Source organism: Nerophis lumbriciformis, linkage group LG13 (genome assembly GCF_033978685.3).
Source record: "Nerophis lumbriciformis linkage group LG13, RoL_Nlum_v2.1, whole genome shotgun sequence".
Classification (NCBI taxonomy): Eukaryota; Metazoa; Chordata; class Actinopteri; order Syngnathiformes; family Syngnathidae; genus Nerophis; species Nerophis lumbriciformis.
In genome coordinates this window covers 35,423,259-35,442,092 of record NC_084560.2, presented here as the reverse complement: position 1 = coordinate 35,442,092, position 18,834 = coordinate 35,423,259, and the positions used below count along the sequence as shown (strand labels likewise).

At 37.7% G+C, this 18,834-nt stretch overlaps 1 protein-coding gene across 2 annotated transcripts in view; it reads left to right on the top strand.

Moving 5' to 3' along the window:
• kalrna (kalirin RhoGEF kinase a) overlaps positions 1 to 18,834 on the top strand; it is a 261,174-nt gene that overhangs the window by 231,912 nt on the left and 10,428 nt on the right. For both annotated transcript variants that reach the window (XM_061970917.2, XM_072914521.1), the window contains 6 exons: positions 2,735 to 2,900; positions 3,943 to 4,008; positions 6,824 to 6,851; positions 16,531 to 16,693; positions 16,758 to 16,879; positions 16,961 to 17,092. In XM_061970917.2, coding sequence (XP_061826901.2) covers positions 2,735 to 2,900; positions 3,943 to 4,008; positions 6,824 to 6,851; positions 16,531 to 16,693; positions 16,758 to 16,879; positions 16,961 to 17,092 — 677 coding nt within the window. The remainder of the gene's footprint in view (positions 1 to 2,734; positions 2,901 to 3,942; positions 4,009 to 6,823; positions 6,852 to 16,530; positions 16,694 to 16,757; positions 16,880 to 16,960; positions 17,093 to 18,834) is intronic.

The following is an 18,834-nucleotide window of genomic DNA, read 5'->3' as shown; positions in this document are numbered from 1 at the left end:
CATTTACATTACTGTACTATTAATATTTTTAGTTCATTTAGCAATTTTTTATGCTTAAAAATACATAAGATATGTTTTTAAAAAAACGGGAAAAACCCACATTTCAATATAAATAATCTATTGATAACTGAGTAATTAATATAAAATAAAATCCACAAAAAATTGTCCTAAATTTTGCAGCAATAAAAAAACACACAACTTGCTTTTGTTGTAATGCTGATACTCAAAATTCCAGGTGTTCATGATGCCATGATGGCTGCATAAGCTGTGGACATGGATGAAAACAGTGAAATGAGTTGCCGTGGTTGATAGAGACACAGCTTCATGACTTACTCAGTCTACCCCAGGGCAGCTGTGGCTACAAATGTAGCTTACCACCACCAGGTGTGAATGAATGATGGGTTCCCACTTCTCTGTGAGCGCTTTGAGTATCTGATAATAGAAAAGCGCGATATAAAATCTAATCCATTATTATTATTATTATTATTATTATTATTATTATTATTATTATTATTATTATTACTCGCACAATATCACCTTTTTTGCAGGTTGATGAGTCGGCATTTATTTGGCACCCCGCTGCTCGAGACCAGAAAAAGTTGATAGATTTCTCAAGCGATCACCTAAAGTCATTTGAATATTTGCTAAATATGAAAATGTTATCCAGTTGGCAACACTGATCCCCTTTTGCTCCGTTTTCTTATTCTCTGGCAGACCGAGTGGCAGAGAATTTTACAAACGTTTTTGCGTCAACGGTAGTGAAATGTTTACTAGTGTTAGGGAAAAAATGTATTCGTGCTGCCACAAATAAATTAATGTAAAGAAACATTGTTGAATATAAAATAAATGTTACCCCTTTATTATTATTATTATTATTATTATTATTATTGTTATTATTATTATTATTATTATTATTATTGTTATTATTATTATTAATTTGTCTTTTTGTTGCAGTAAGTTATTTTGACCTGTTTTAAGTTCTACTAACATAACGGTTTGGACCTCCACAGAAATATCAAAGAATGCATTATTGCTATTTAATAACACATTTTAAACATTCATGAAGACATTTAAAAGCAACATCAAGCACTTTTAGGCAGCTTACAAACACTTTGTATTTAAATGTCATTAGCCTTGCATTCTGGAGCCACTCTAGATTGTTGAAATTACTTCCTACAAATGCTAGACTTTTATGTAAAATATTATGTATTATATATTGTGTTTTTTGTGAACAATGTATCTGTTTTGTGTTTAAAATATATTTGTGTCATACTGTGTTTTTAATCGTTTTATGTGCGCCTCTGATATCTGGCTGCAACTTTGAGGAGCACATAAAATTATTATTCATCAATTATTATTGAATATGTACATGTATTATGTAGGGGTGTAACGGTACACAAAAATTTCTGTTCGGTAGGTACCTCGGTTTAGAGGTCACGGTTCGGTTCATTTTCGGTACAGTAAGAAAACAACAAAATATACATTTTTGGGTTATTTATTTACCAAATTTGCAAAATCTTCCACCAAAAATATTTTTCTTAGAGGAATATTTGATGTGAAGTAATCGGAACCTTGGATAGGTCAATAATTCATAATAACATTGATTTTGATTCAATATTATGTTTTGAGCAATGACAGTTTGAAAGAAAAAAAAATAACTGCTTTGTTTTATTAGTCAACATTGCAACTTTTTCTAAATTACATTTAACCATTAAGCTATTTTATTTCACTTTTGTTATGTTTTTGTTTATTTTAATAGTATTTTTAGAATGTGCCGTGGGCCTTTAAAACATTAGCTGTGGGCCGCAAATGGCCTCCGGGGCACACTTTTGATACCCCTGCTATAGATAATAAAAAATAAAATCCGATAAATCTATGGATAAAAAGCAGAGCCTGGCGACGCATGCGCGTTTATCATAACTCTCTCTCTCTCTCTCTCTCTCTCTCTCTCTGTCTCTGCCCCTCCCTCACCAATGCTGCTGCGTGCGCACACCTTCACAATTTGTTTTGTTTTTAACCCCTTCTTAACCCTGAACGTACATTGAAAATACACGCAACCCTGACTCAAAATGCCGGACATTTGAGGCATTTAAGAAACTCCGCCCTGACAGCTACGCAAAAGAGGACATGTCCGGTGAAAAGAGGACGTATGGTCAGTCTATCGTAGCCCGTTAGCTGCTAGCATGCCGGAACCCCCATACCGAAACGGTTCAATACAAATACACGCACCGTTACACCCCTAGTATTATGGTATTAACAACATACTTAGCGGTAAAGCTAATTTATTCATTTATAATTGAAATTTTGTAAAGTAGGAATCACTTCTATATGTGTTTTTTATTGTATTTTTTTTTTAAATATGTATTTACATTTTTTCATGTATTTTATTCAAGTTTGATGATTTCTGTTCGTCTGGCTGTGGGTAATGGGCCGCTAGCTAGCATAGCATGCTAACATACTTCTGTTGAATTTGTCTTAATACTGTGTTTACGTTATGTTGTGCACATTCTGTATGACATCTCTTCCGCTATCCAAACAGATATTGTGCAATGCTATGCTAGTTAGCTCGGCTTTCATATGTTCATAGGTAAGTGAGCTAGCGGTAACATGTAGCAGGTTTGCCAGCATGTACCGCACTTACGGCGGGAAGGTTTTTCCCGTCACGTTGACTCTGTAGCGCATACGAGCGCATTCCCGCGTCTCCGTTGATGTCTGTTGTTGGTGTACCGCACAGGAAGTCCCTGTCGTGGAACACGCTACGTGCCAGGAAGCGCGCCGAAGCCAAGGAGGCGTCGGGCTTTGGGGTCCGAGGTCAGGCGAACGGCCTCCTGCTGCGTAAGACAAAAGAAAGCGCGCCCACGCCCCTGCTCTCTTCCCCTGTCGCCAGGGCGAAGGGCAAAGTGAGTAACGGCGCCACACGCTGACGGCTCGTGCGTGCCTGTAGCCTACCTTCCCCCTCGAAGCCAATAGTTTAACACGTGTGTACGCATGTTTTTAATTTTATTGTGTGTGTGTGTGTACCCACAACTACACGACGTAGCTTCTGTGGTTCTCAACCATCAATAGCAGCAAGTTAGCATTAGCATTGGGACAACTAGCTACTATCGATAAAAATTTAGCTATTTGGCTGGTCACATTTTCTGTGGCGAGTTTACGTCTCTGGACGAGCCAAAAAAAAACATGTTTGATTTGAAACAAAGGAAAACAAAATGACTGCTGTTTAGCTAGCACGCTAGCAAATTAAAACAAGCTAGCTTTCCTGTCTACGTTAACGTTAGCGTATCTGATCGTGAAGTGTACATAAAAACTGCATTTGTTTAGTTTGGAGATGAAAGACTGGCTATCGCTCTGGTTATTTTGCGTTAGCGATGATGACGTTCGATGTATAGACAATATGAACGATGTAGACACAAAACAGTTGAGAACCACTGAAAAGTCCCAATTGTTTTCATTTAAATTTATTTTAAAATAGTTTCGATATTTTTTTCCCCCCAAATCTTTGAATGCGCTGACCTTTGAAGGATCAAACTGTATTTGTGTTGGTTTTAATTTGAATATATTTTGTTACACTGCATGGCTGCTAGACTTTGGTGACCGTTTTTTGTTCTCAGACTAACACAAAAGTAGTGTTTTTGTGTAGGTGTGAAGCCTAACATCCACTGATGTGAATTTGTCAATATGTTTTGAAAAATTACACGGGCACAAACTTGAAGGTAAAAAAGGTGAGTTTTTTTTTTTTGCTGCGTCAAAGGATTTTTTATTTTTTTTCTGCTCTTTCCACTTTCTGCTTTCTTTGCACCTTTTTATTTACCTTGCACTCTTACTTACGTAATAGACATCTGTATCCTGTATGTAAGCGTCATCTCATTTCCAATATTACATCATTCTCTTTTCCTGCACTTGTCGTCTTCTTCTTCTATTTCTCCGCACTTCTTTCGCCAGCAGGAAGTTCACACATCCGACGAATCTGACTGTGACGACGAGCTCGACCCCAAAACCGGCATGGAGGTATGAATATATATGTTTTTCTTTTGTTAAGTATTCTTTTCAAGGAAAACTGCACTTTTTGTGGAATTGTGCCCATCATTCACAATCCTTATGCGGGACAAGAGCAAGTCTTTCTCTTTTTTGTGCGTCGTAAACAGTGAAAAACCGTTCAGGATTCACCTATTAAGCCCGTGAAGTGCTGTACAAACCTCCAACAAGGTTGATAGACATGCTGTAACCAGGAAGTTACAAATACATTCATGATAACATGTCATATTTACAGTATTTTGCCCGTTTTTTCCTGGGTGCACAATAAAACAATCACTACTTCTGTCAACAACAACAACATAGTGTGTTTGTTACCATCACAGGTGGGTAGAGTAGTCAAACACTGGACTCAAAAGTACAGTTACCTTAGAGCACAGGTGTCAAACTCAAGGCCCCGGGGCCAGATCTGGCCCGCGACATCATTTTATCTGGCCCTCAAACACCTGGAAATTATATGTGTCTATAAAGTACTTAATATTTTCTCGCTAAATGTAATGGATTTTTTTTCATTTTGACAGAAAAAATATATATACTGCTTGAAAATTGCATGCCTTTTAAACTTTAATAGTATCCAATATTGCAACAAATATTACTGTATGTTATCATACTTTCCAAATTTTTTTTGTCTAAATAAAAATAAATTTTACAGCAAACTACCCATCAAATTAATAAAAATGACAATACTTTTTACAATGTTCTTTACAGCATATTACTGTAAATTGAAAAAAAAAATACAATTTTTTCTCCCTATTAAAATTCTGTTGACTGAACTGCCATATTTTTACTGTAAAATCTTGGTTTTAACAGTGAATTATATGTGTCTATAAAGTACTTAATATTTTCTCGCTAATTGTAATGGATTTTTTTCATTTTGACAGAAAAAATATATATACTGCGTAAAAATTGCATGCCTTTTAAACTTTAATAGTATCCAATATTGCAACAAATATTACTGTATATTATCATACTTTCCAATTTTTTTTTGTCTAAATAAAAATAAATTTTACAGCAAACTACCAATCAAATTAATAAAAATGACAATACTTTTTACAATGTTCTTTACAGCATATTACTGTAAATTGAAAAAAAAGCTAACATTTTTTCCCCCTATTAAAATTCTGTGGACTGAACTGCCATATTTTTACTGTAAAATCTTGGTTTTAACAGTGAATTATATGTGTCTATAAAGTACTTAATATTTTCTCGCTAAATGTAATGGATTTTTTTTCATTTTGACAGAAAAAATATATATACTGCTTGAAAATTGCATGCCTTTTAAACTTTAATTGTATCCAATATTTCAACAAATATTACAGTATATTATCATACTTTCCAAATTTTTTTTGTCTAAATAAAAATAAATTTTACAGCAAACTACCCATCAAATTAATAAAAATGACAATACTCTTTACAATGTTCTTTACAGCATATTACTGTAAATTGAAAAAAAACCTAAAATGTTTTCCCCCTATTAAAATTCTGTTGACTGAACTGCCATATTTTTACTGTAAAATCTTGGTTTTAACAGTGAATTATATGTGTATAAAGTACTTAATATTTTCTCGCTAAATGTAATGGATTTTTTTCATTTTGACAGAAAAAATATATACTGCTTAAAAATTGCATGCCTTTTAAACTTTAATAGTATCCAATATTTCAACAAATATTACAGTATATAATCATACTTTCCCAAAAAATTTTTGTCTGAATAAAAATAAATTTTACAGCAAACTACCCATCAAATTAATAAAAATGACAATACGTTTTACAATGTTCTTTACAGCATATTACTGTAAATTGAAAAAAACTACAATTTTTTCCCCCTTTAAAATTCTGTTGACTGAACTGTCATATTTTTACTGTAAAATCTTGGTTTTAACAATGTATTACTGTAAAAGGAAAAACGATACATTTGTTTTTATGGTCGAAAAACTGGCAGTTAAGTTGCCAGAATAAAAAAATAACTTGTACTGTTTTTCCATTAACAACATAATGTTGTAAAAACCAATGTAAATTTAACACACAAATTCTGGCAACTAAGCTGCAAGCTTTTTCCGTTAACGTACTGTTTTTCCATTTACCGTAAAATGTTGTAAAAAAACAAAACAAAACACTATTTTGCAGTAGAATTTTGTAAATGTAAAGTTTTTACTGTAAAATCGACAGTCTACTTAAAATAATTTATATAATTAATAATGAAATCCAGAGGAAAATTCTTACATTATTCATTGTTACCAGCGGCCCTCTGATTGCAGCCATAACTGCGATGTGGCCCTCAATGAAAACCAGTTTGACATCCCTGCCTTAGAGCAATGCTTCTCGATTTTTGTGTGGTCCTGCCCCTCCCTTGGGGACAACATTTTTGTAATGCCCCCCCTAAATTCAAAAACGATTGAGAACCGGATCATATGTATTTATTTATTCATTCATTTATCAGTACAAACCATTCTATTAATTGCTGGCACTGCCTAGCTGAAGACTTGTGTATTTTTTTGGTCTCACGCCCCACCTAAATTTAAATACTATTGAGAACTTGATATTATTTATTTATTTATCTGTTTATTTATTTATCCGTGCAAACCACTCTATGAGTTGCTGGCACTTGCACCTACATGCCACCCAAGTGAAGACTTGTGTATTGTTTTCTACAAATAAAATAGATACGTGTGTGTTCTTGTCTCACATGAGGATTGTGAATGACGGACAAAAAAAACCAAAAACTAAAAAATACATTTAAGATTCAAATGAATGATCAAATGAATGATTAATAAGAAATTGTGCTTTTCAGCTTCTCAACCCAAACTTCATCCAGGAAGGTAACAAATGATCTCATTTTATATTGTAATATACTTCAAAAAACTAATTTGTGTTTAATTATCCTCTATTTAATGTTACTTTTGTTTAATTATTCCAATGTAATATTTAGTATAACCTATTGTACAGTATATTATTGTCTAGCTTTGTGTGTTTATGTACTTGTATGTACTAACTACAACGTCAATGACTCGTTTGTATTTCACATTTCAATTCCTTTTAACAAGTAGACTCTTTCAGGGGTTAAACATGATACAAACGATAATTACTGAAGGAATTTGACTCTCAAATTCACCACATAGTGTCGTGTGAAAGGAGGGATTGTAGGAATTTATTTCTAATGCTAACTTTATTGTTAGCATACATTTAATGAAATTAATGTATTTATTTCCACATTATATTTCTACCTAATAACTATTATATTATTATTATTATGGTGAATTCTAAAGTCACAACAGTCCATGAAACGAGGGTACAAAGTTTTTATGAGTGGCAACTAGAGATGCATATTATCGGCCGATAAATGCTTTAAAATGTAATATCGGAAATTGTCGGTATCGTTTTTATTTATTTTTCATTTTTTTATTAAATCAACATAAAAAACACAAGATACACTTACAATTAGTGCACCAACCCAAAAAAACCTCTCTCCCCCATTCACATAAAAGGGTTGTTTCTTTCTGTTATTAATATTCTGGTTCATCCATCCATCCATCCATCTTCTTCCGCTTATCCGAGGTCGGGTCGCGGGGGCAGCAGCCTAAGTAGGGAAGCCCAGACTTTCCTCTCCCCAGCCACTTCGTCCAGCTCTTCCTGTGGGACCCCGAGGCGTTCCCAGGCCAGCCGGGAGACATAGTCTTCCCAACGTGTCCTGGGTCTTCCCTGCGGCCTCCTACCGGTCGGACATGCCCTAAACACCTCCCTAGAGAGGCGTTCGGGTGGCATCCTGACCAGATGCCCGAACCACCTCATCTGGCTTCTCTCGATGTGGAGGAGGAGCGGCTTTACTTTGAGCTCCCCCCGGATGGCAGAGCTTCTCACCCTATCTCTAAGGGAGAGCCCCGCCACCCGGCGAAGGAAACTCATTTCGGTCGCTTGTACCCGTGATCTTGTCCTTTCGGTCATAACCCAAAGCTCATGACCATAGGTGAGGATGGGAACGTAGATCGACCGGTAAATTGAGAGCTTTGCCTTCCGGCTCAGCTCCTTCTTCACCACAACGGATCGATACAGCGTCCGCATTACTGAAGACGCCGCACCGATCCGCCTGTCGATCTCACGATCCACTCTTCCCTCACTCGTGAACAAGACTCCGAGGTACTAGAACTCCTCCACTTGGGGAAAGATCTCCTCCCCAACCCGGAAATGGCACTCCACCCTATTCCGGGCGAGAACCATGGACTCGGACTTGGAGGTGCTGATTCTCATCCCAGTCACTTCACACTCGGCTGCGAAATTATATATATATATAAAATATATAATATTCTGGTTCCTACATTATATATCAATATACATCAATACAGTCTGCAAGGGATACAGTCCGTAAGCACACATAATTGTGCGTGCTGCTGGTTCACTAATAGTACTAACCTTTAACAGTTAATTTTACTCATTTTCATTAATTACTAGTTTCTATGTAACTTTTTATATTGTTTTACTTTCTTTTTTAGTCAAGAAAATGTTTTTAATTTATTTATCTTATTCTGTTTTATTATTATTTAAAAAAAGGACCTTATCTTCACCATACCTGGTTGTCCAAATTAGGCATAATAATGTGTTAATTCCACGACTGTATATATCGGTATCGGTAATTAATGAGTTGGACAATATCGTAATATCGGATATCGGCAAAAGGCCATTATCGGACATCCCTAGTGGCAACCCTCATAACCTTATTGAAATGGACCGGCACAGGACACGTTTTGAAGGCAAACGGAGTCACATGTGAGCTCGAAGAACCCCCCCATCCCCCTCTTCTTCAGGTCTTCATCTGTTTTTGGTGAAGGATCAGAGGTAAGACATTTTGAGAGGAGTGTATTTCTTTAAATGCAAGTAACTGTAAAAATAAATCCAGGACCATGAGTCTTAAAAATTGTGAACAGCAGTTTTTTCCCCCCATCATTATGATCAAAATAATGATTATACATCGGTTATGATTTTTTTTTTTTAAACAAAATGTTGGTATGCACTGCACTATGCTGTAAGCACTATGATCTTCCTTGTTGTATCAAAGCTTGGCTTGGGACGAACTACAATGTATTTTAACTGCACACTTGTCGCAAGTCAGACAAGTCTTCTGCTGGCTCATTTCGATGAGATTGTGGCGGTTGTCACTCATAAACACCGCCCACCCTAGTGTCAAAAAGACTTGGGAATGTCTTTGTTGTCCATTTTAGACTGTATTGTGTGACTATACAACTGTCCATTTATAAATTATACAATAGTTAGCATGCAGAAATATACTGGAAAATGAAAGTATGAATTTCATGAAGTGTATGCGTATGCTAGCAATGTATGCTTTCTTCAATCCCTCCTTTACACTACATGTGTGAAAAAAGTACAACTTTATTTTAATAGCACCCGTTGCTTATTTCCATAGCAACGGGTCCTGTGCTGGCTCATTTCAATGAGATTGTGGGGGTTTCCGCTCATAAACACCTAACACCCTAGTGTCCAAAAGACTTCAGTAATTATTTATTGTCAATTTATATAATGTATTGTGTGATTGTAAAACTGATCATCTATCAATTATATAATGTTTAGCATGCAGAAATATATGAGAAAGTCAAAATATTAATTTCTTGGAGTGTACTTGTATGCTAACAATGTAGTTAGCATTAGAAATGAAATATTTATTAAATCCATCATTTTACAGAGGATGTGTGATAAAAGTGCAATCTATTTTAATATCACATTAGTCCCAAGTCACTATTTTCCATGGCAACGGGTCCTGTGCTGGCTCATTTCAGTAAGATTGTGGGGGTTGCCGCTCATAAACACTGCATACCCTGGTGTCAAAAAGATTTCAATCATTCTTTATTGTCAATTTATAGGCAGTATTGTTTGACTTTAAAACTGACCATTTATCAAATATTTTATAGTTAGTATGTAGAAATATATTGAAAATCTAAATATTCATTTCATGAAGCGTATGTGAATGCTAGCAATAGGTGTATAGCATTAGAAAAAAACAAATATTCAAACCCTCCTTTCATACTACTACCTGTGTGAAAAAAGCTAGAATGTATTGTATTAGCACACTTGTCCCAAGTTATACTTTTCCATGGCAACCAATCCTTTGCTGGCTCATTTCATTAAGATTGTGGAGGTTGCCGCTCATAAACACCTCAGATCGTAGTGTCAAAAAATGTTGTTTTTATCAATTTCGAGATTGTATTCTGTGACCATTAACACATACTTTCCAACCCTCCCGGATTTTCCGGGAGACTCCCGAAATTCAGCGCCACTCCCGAAAACCTCCCGGGACAAATTTTCTCCCGAAAACCTCCCGAAATTCAGGCGAAGCTGGAGGCCACACCCCCTCCAGCTCCATGCGGACCTGAGTCCGCTTTCCCACAATATAAACAGCGTGCCTGCCCAATGACAATATAACTGTAGAATGATCGAGGGCGAGTTCTTGGTTTCTTATGTGGGTTTATTGTTAGGCAGTTTCATTAATGTCCTCCCAGCGCAGTAACAACACACAACAACAGCAGTCACGTTTTCGTCTACCGTAAAGCAATTCGTCTGCCGTAAACAGCAATGTTGTGACACTCTTAAACAGGACAATACTGCCATCTACTGTACATGCATATGCAGTGTTGGGACTAACGCGTTACAAAGTAACGCGTTACTGTAACGCCGTTAGTTTCGGCGGTAACTAGTAATCTAACGCGTTATTTTTTATATTCAGTAACTCAGTTACCGTTACTACATGATGCGTTACTGCGTTATTTTACGTTATTTTTTATGTAGTATCGGCTAGAAACTGAGGATCTGATCGTGTTTTATGGCAGCGAAGCAATGACATGCTTCTGATTCTTCCTCTGCGCTCTCTGTGTGTGTGTGTGTGTGTGTGTGTGTGTGTGTGTGTGTGTCTGGTGTGGGGAGGGAGGGGAGGGGGGTGCGCAATACAACGTAAACCGTTGGCCAACAAAAAAATAACCACAGAACACTATACGACTATACGGTATAGTGTTCTGTGGTTACTTTTTGGTTGGCCAAGCGGACGTGACGACAGGCTGTCCCCACTCAGATCCGCACAGACCGGGAAGGGGCGTGCCTTAAGTCCGGCTGGAAATCGGCAGAAATTTGGAGAATGGTTGTCCCAGGGAGAGGCAGTGAAATTCGGGAGGGTTGGCAAGTATGAGATATTCTCACTTATTTTCTTTTGTCGAGCACAAAGAAAATAACATTTTAGTTAAATGTAAGTTGTGTCTTGGATCAAAGAATCCCGTCTCCTGCCCAAAACAACAATTCAAATCTGCCTGGTTAGGCTCTGTGTATGTCACGTGTGCCTTCCTTAGGTGAAGCCAGCTTTACAGCTATGTTGTTGATTGATTGATTGCAACTTTTATTAGTAGGTTGCACAGTACAGTACATATTCCGTACAATTGACCACTAAATGGTAACACCCCAATAAGTTTTTACACTTGTTTAAGTCGGGGTCCACTGATTCATGATACAGATATATACTATCAAATATATACTAACATCATAATACAGTCATCACACAAGATAATCATCAGGGTATATACATTGAATTATTTACAATCCGGGGTGTGGGATATGGAGGACGGGGTGGGGGTGGGGGGTTAGGTTTGGTTGGTATCAACACTTCTGTCATCAACAATCAGCATCAACAATTGCATCATCAGAGAAATGGTTATTGAAACAGTGTAGGACTGACTTGGTAGGATATGTACAGCAAGTAGTGGACACAGAGAGAGAGATCAGAAAGTATAAGAAAACATTTCTACATTTGATTATTTACAATCCAAAGAGGTATTATGTGGAAGGGAGGGTGGTAGTTTAGGGTTGTAGTTGCCTGGAGGTGTTCTTTTAGTGCGGTTTTGAAGGAGGATAGAGATGCCCTTTATTTTACACCTGTTGGGAGTGCATTCCATATTGAAGTGGCATAGAAAGAGAATGAGTTAAGACCTTTGTTAGTTCGGAATCTGGGTTTAACGTGGTTAGTGTTAGTGTTAGTGTTATTATGCCGTTTGTTACTTATGTATGTTATGTTGCAGCTATTTAAAATAGTTTTGACAATTTGTTCTGGCCTGAAATAAATTGGCCCTTTGAAACATATCTTTGTCTTTGTGTGTTGTATGTAGAGCACATTGCTTAACAGAGTTGAGTGATGCAAATGCATGTCAAGTTGATCAACAGATTGTATTATTCTCCAGTGCAATAACTACTGAAATGAAGGCTAAAAGGGCATTAATGGGAGCTTTAAAAACAAAAAGTAGAAGAAGTAACTAAATAGTTACTTTTCACAGTAACACATTACTTTTTGGTGTAAGTAACTGAGTTAGTAACTGAGTTACTTTTGAAATAAAGTAATTAGTAACTGTAACTAGTTACTGGTTTTCAGTAACTAACCCAACACTGTGCATATGTGACAATAACATCTAGGGCTTTTAGAGAGTGCAGTGCACAACTGTGCACACAACAAGGAGACGAAGCAGAAGAACAAGGAAGATACAGCCATGTCGACGCCGACGACGAGTAAGATGAAGAAATACACTTATAAGTTCCAAGCCGCAGCTGCGATTAGACCTGGATAGCCTCCGGGAAGAAGTAGTGGACTACCAAGTGCTTGGCAGTGAAGATCTTCCTCAGGAAGCAAAGATTGACCGGTTTTGGGCAATGCTAGGGAGAGATGGAATACTCCAGACTCTAGTGCATTTGATGAAAGCACTTTTGTGCGTGCCACACAGCAATGCATCATCAGAGAGGGTGTTCAGCATGGTTAGAAAAATAGTGACAGAGAATAGAACAAGGATGGACAATTCAACCCTTAACTCAACAATGAGTAGATGAGTGTTATGTGTGTGTGTATATGTGTAAATAAATGAACACTGAAATTCAAGTATTTCTTTTATATATATATATATATATATATATATATATATATATATATATATATATATATATATATATATATATATATATATATATATATATATATGTGAAATAGTTGACTTGGTGAATTCTAGCTGTAAATATACTCCTCCCCTCTTAACCTCGCCCCCAACCACGCCCCGCCCCCGCTCCCCCCACCTCCCGAAATCGGAGGTCTCAAGGTTGGCAAGTATGCATTAACAACTATATAGTTAGCGTTCAGAAATATATGGGAAAATCAAAATATTAATTTCATGTATGTATGTGTATGCTAGCAATAAGTGCCGTTAGCTTTCAAATTAATACATTCTTTCAATCCCTCCTTTCAGAACAATACTTAAAAGTTTCTAACACATCTGAGTTTACTTAGTCATGAAGTTGAAAACCGCACTGGCAGATTATGTGTATGCTAGCAATACGTGTAGTTAGCATTAGGAAGAAAGCATTCATTCAATCCCTTTTTTCACACCACATGTGTTAAAAAAAACTACAATCTAGTTTAATAGCACACTTGTCCCAAATCAGACTTTTAATAATAATAATAATAATAATAATACATTTTACTTATAAGGCGCCTCTCTGGGCACTCAGAGACACCGTACAAAATCAAAACAATAAAATCAAATTGGATAAAAACAACAACAAGAACGATAGAAAAGATAAGATGATTACAATTAATAAACAGTCAGGAATAGGTGTGTTTTGAGTCTTGATTTGAAGAGGGATATTGAGTCTAAGTTACGAAGGTCTGGTGGTAAAGAGATCCAAAGATGTGGGGCAGAGCGGCTGAAAGCTCGGGCACCCATGGTGGACAGTTTAAATAAGGGGACAGTGAGATGGATGGATGAAGAAGATCTTAGGGAACGTGAGGGCGTGGCGACATGGATCAGGACGGAGAGATATGATGGAGAGAGGTTATGGATGGCTTTGAAAGTGACGAGAATTATTTTAAAGTGGATACAATGTTTGATGAGTTGCTGCAGAACAGGGGTGATGTGCTGGATTGAAGGGGTTCTGGTGATTATCCGGGCTGCAGAGTTCTGGAGAAGCTGAAGTTTGTGAAGTGACTTGTGAGGGAGACCAAACAGGAGAGAGTTGCAGTAGTCCAGGCGAGAGGGGACCAGGCTATGGACTAGTATGGCAGCAGTATGTGGGGTAAGGCATGGGCGAAGACGATTAATGTTTCATAGATGAAAGTAAGCAGACCGGGTAATGTTGTAAATTTTCCATGTCCTGTGCTGGCTCATTTCAGTTAGATTGTGGGGGTTACCACTCATAAACACCTTACACCCTAGTGTCAAAAAGACTGACACATGATTTATTGTCAATTTATAGACTGTGACTTTAAAACTGACCATTTATGAATTATACAATAATATGTAGAAATATATGGTAATATCAAAATATTCATTTCATTAAGCGTTTGTATGCTCGTAATAAGTGTATAGCATTGGAACTAAAAAATCCAATCCCTTATTCCACACTACCTGTGTGGAAAAAAAACTACAATCTATTTTAATAGCACACTTGTCCCAAGTCACAATTTCCATAACAACGGGTCCTGTGAGATTGAGATTGTGTGGGTTGCCGCTCATAAACACCTAACACCCTAGTGTCCAAATAAAATTGTTTTTGTCCATTTCTAGACTGCATTGTGTAGCTTTAAAATTGAACATTTACATAACAATTATATAGTTAGCATGCAGAAATATATGAGACGGTGTGGCGCGGTTGGGAGAGTGGCCATGCCAGCAACCTGAGGGTTCCTGGTTCAATCCCCACCTTCTACCAACCTCGTCACATCCGTTGTGTCCTTGAGCAAGACACTTCACCCTTGCTCCTGATGGGTCGTGGTTAGGGCCTTGCATGGCAGCTCCTGCCATCAGTGTGTGAATGGCTGAATGTGGTAATAGTGTCAGAGCGCTTTGAGTACCTTGAAGGTAGAAAACCCCATTTATCATTTATAACCCATTTAAAATCAAAATAATAATTTCATGTACCGTATTTTTCGGAGTATAAGTCGCACTGGCTGAAAATGCATAATAAAGAAGGAAAAAAACATATTTAAGTCGTACTGGAGTATAAATCGCATTTTTTGAGGAAATTTATTTGATAAAATCCAACACCAAGAATAGACATTTGAAAGGCAATTTAAAATAAATAAAGAATAGTGAACAACAGGCTGAATAAGTGTACGTTATATGAGGTATAAATAACCAACTGGTATGTTAACGTAACATATTATGGTAAGAGTCATTCAAATAACTATAACATATAGAACATGCTATACGTTTACCAAACAATCTGTCACTCCTAATCGCTAAATCCCATGAAATCTTATACGTCTAGTCTCTTACGTGAATGAGCTAAATAATATTATTTGATATTTTATGGTAATGTGTTTATAATTTCACACATAAGTCACTCCTGAGTATAAGTCGCACCCATACTTGCCAACCTTGAGACCTCTGATTTCGGGAGGTGGGGGGCGTGGCCGGGGGTGGGGCGGTGCGTGATTAAGAGGGGAGGAGTATATTGACAGCTAGAATTCACAAAGTCAAGTATCATATATATATATATATATATATATATATATATATATATCCTGAAAATATGCAAACAAAACTGTGTTTAGATAATTGATACTTCAAACTTGCATAAATAAATCTTAAGGAATATAACATAACTTGGCTTCTGAGAGCTTCAAAATGTAATGAATAAAATGCTAAAGTTGTTGATAAATAAGCAATTATATTAATAATTAAATGTGGTCATTTTAAATTAATTATTATGATAATTTAAAAGTAATTATTTCAAATATGTTTATTTTAATGTATAATTCTATGGCTGGATGTAATAAGGAGTCGGAAAAAATACAATTAATTTTGATGTTTTCAGCAAAATATAGTAAAAATTTATTTGTTTTAATTAATAAATATATTTATTTTTAGGTAAGATAAACATAATAATACAATTTATCCCTAGTCTGGATGATTTAGTTCTTGTCACCCTGTTGTCCTCCCGTCTTGAAAAAAGGCTGTCCTCACTCAGGTCCGCATGGAGCTGGAGGGGGCGTGGCCTCCAGCTCCGGCTGAAAATCGGGAGATTTTCGGGAGAATATTTGTCCCGGTAGGTTTTCGGGTGAGGCGCTGAATTTCGTGAGTCTCCCGGAAAATTCGGGAGGGTTGGCAAGTATGGTCGCACCCCCGGCCAAACTATGAAAAAAAACTGCGACTTATAGTCCGAAAAATACGGTATGTATGTACATGCTAGCAATAAGTGTAGTTAGCTTTAGAAATAATACATTTCTACAATCCCTCCTTTCAAAATAATACTTAGTTTCTAACACGTCTGAGTTTACGGAGTCATGAAAGTAAAAACCTCACTGGCAAATTATGCGGTTAGTCTGTGCGTCAAATTCCTTCAATAATTATTGTTTACATCGTGTTTAGCACTTTAAAGAGTCCACTTTTTAAATTTAAAATACAACCACGGAGAAAATGCGATGTTATGATGTGCTGTGATGTCTTCTCCATCCTCCATCCTGCCTCCCAGTGGCCCCAGAGTTCCTAGTCCCGCTCTCGGACGTGGCGTGCGCCTTCGGGGAGACGGTGGTGCTCTGCTGCAAAGTGTGCGGACGACCCAAACCCTCCGTCACCCTGAAGGGACCCGACCAGAACCCGGTGACCATCAACAGCCGCTTCGCCATCGACATCAGGTAGCAGAGACACTCTCGCTCATCTCCTGAGACCACCTTACGTTTGCCGCTTCTTCATCATCAGGGACACGGGGGACATCTTGTTGAAGATCTGCAACCTGATGCCGCAGGACACGGGCATCTACACCTGCGTGGCTGTTAACGATCATGGCTCCGCCTCCTCCTCCGCCTCTATCAAAGTGCAAGGTACGTACCATGTAGCCACACTAGCTAGCTCACTGATGATTACGTTGCACAACAAACTGAAGTGTGTTTATTCCTTTGCAGGTATCCCAGCCGCTCCTGGGAGGCCGGTGGCCCAGGATGCTAGCAGCACAGCCATGATGGTCCACTGGCCGCCGCCAGCTTCCTCTGCCCACTCAGCGGTCAGCAGCTACAGTGTGGAGTACAGACAAGAAGGTGCGGAACACACCTTTCACCGCTTTTTCTATGGAGCGCAACGGTTTATAAGCCGCACCCACTAAATTTTAGAAGGCATAAATATGTTTACGTATGTTAGCCGCACCAGACCATAAGCCTCAGGTATATACCGGTACGAAATATTTTGTAAATGTATATTTACTCAATTGTTTCCGAAAGCTGTCTGTGACACGGCAGTAAAACGGCTGATCAAGCAAAACAGAAGTCATCTTCATTAGGGATGTCCCGATCCAGGTTTTTGCACTTCCGATCCGATACCGATAATGTTTTTGCACTTCCGATCCGATACCGATACTGACCGATACTGGCCTATCCGAGCATGTATTAAAGTTTAAAGTTATTTAGCCTACTTAGTTGTCAGAATCATGTTGAAAAGGGTTTTAGTACTCTTGATAACAACTAGCCAGCTGAATTAGGGGAGTTTGAATAATACACAATGGTTGGTAACAAGAAACTGACCTGTTTATTCAAGGATAAACACAAAATAGACAAAATTATACATGACAAACAGAAATGGCATTGAACTAGGGCTGGGCGATATGGCCTTTTTTTAATATTGCGATATTTTAAGGCCATGTCACGATACACCATATATATATTGATATTTTGCCTTAGCCTTGAATGAACACTTGATGCATATAATCACAGCAGTATGATGATTCTATGTGTCTACATTAAAACATTATTCTTCATACTGCATTAATATATGCTACTTTTAAACTTTCATGCAGAGAAGGAAATCACAACTAAAAAAATCACTAATTTTTCATACGGTGTTGATCTGGAAATTTTTGCCTCGGCATTTTGATGGTGTGGACGTGTGGCACCGAATGGAGATAAGCGTCTCGACAGACGTTACAATATTTGAATAATGATGACGAAAACGGTTTTCTCTGTCGTGTCCGTGTGTCAAAAATTGTTATGCGCTTATTTTTTTATTTGATTTTGTGCGTGGCATAGATTTGCCGTGCGCAATTGCACAGGCGCGCACCTTAGAGGGAGCGTTGCTAGCACGGCTGCGCTAGCATCACAGCTAACGTTAGCCATGCTTCTACCTCTCTGCTCGGGGAGGGTGTATACGTATGTGACGTATGACGTGACAGTATGTGACGTATGACGTGACAGTATGTGACGTGTGTAAGAAGGTGCGCTCGCTGTCTGTGAGGGAGACACAGGAAAGAGTGAGAAGAGTTTGTCGTGTAATGCCAGCAGCTAAAAGCAACTGCGTGAGAATCCACAGACCTGTGGATGTGTTGAAGGTGTGCTGGAAAATGCGGAACAGAAATTAGGGAGCAGCAGAAAAGTGGAATGTATTATTTAGATAGGTGCATTGGAAAACACGGACCGGATTTTTTTTAAAAACTGGATGTGGATCGGCATTTTCCCATGCCTTGCCGATACGCATTTTTTGGCAAATATCGGCGGCCGATCCGATCCAAATATTGGATCGGGACATCCCTAATCTTCATGGACCCACTAGCTGCGGAAGCTAGCTGTCCAATCAGCTAAACCGACTCAATAACTCCACGGTGAAGTTTTGGTGAATCATACGAAACTGAAATAATGCAAAAAGAATGTCATTAGAAGTTAATAATACCAACACAAGCACTTGTAAAGGTGTTAGCATATTTGCTAATGCTAACAAGGCTAGCTTCAATGCATTACGATAGCACGTACAAATATGCATGAAAACGCTCCTACAGACATCGCACATGGGACGG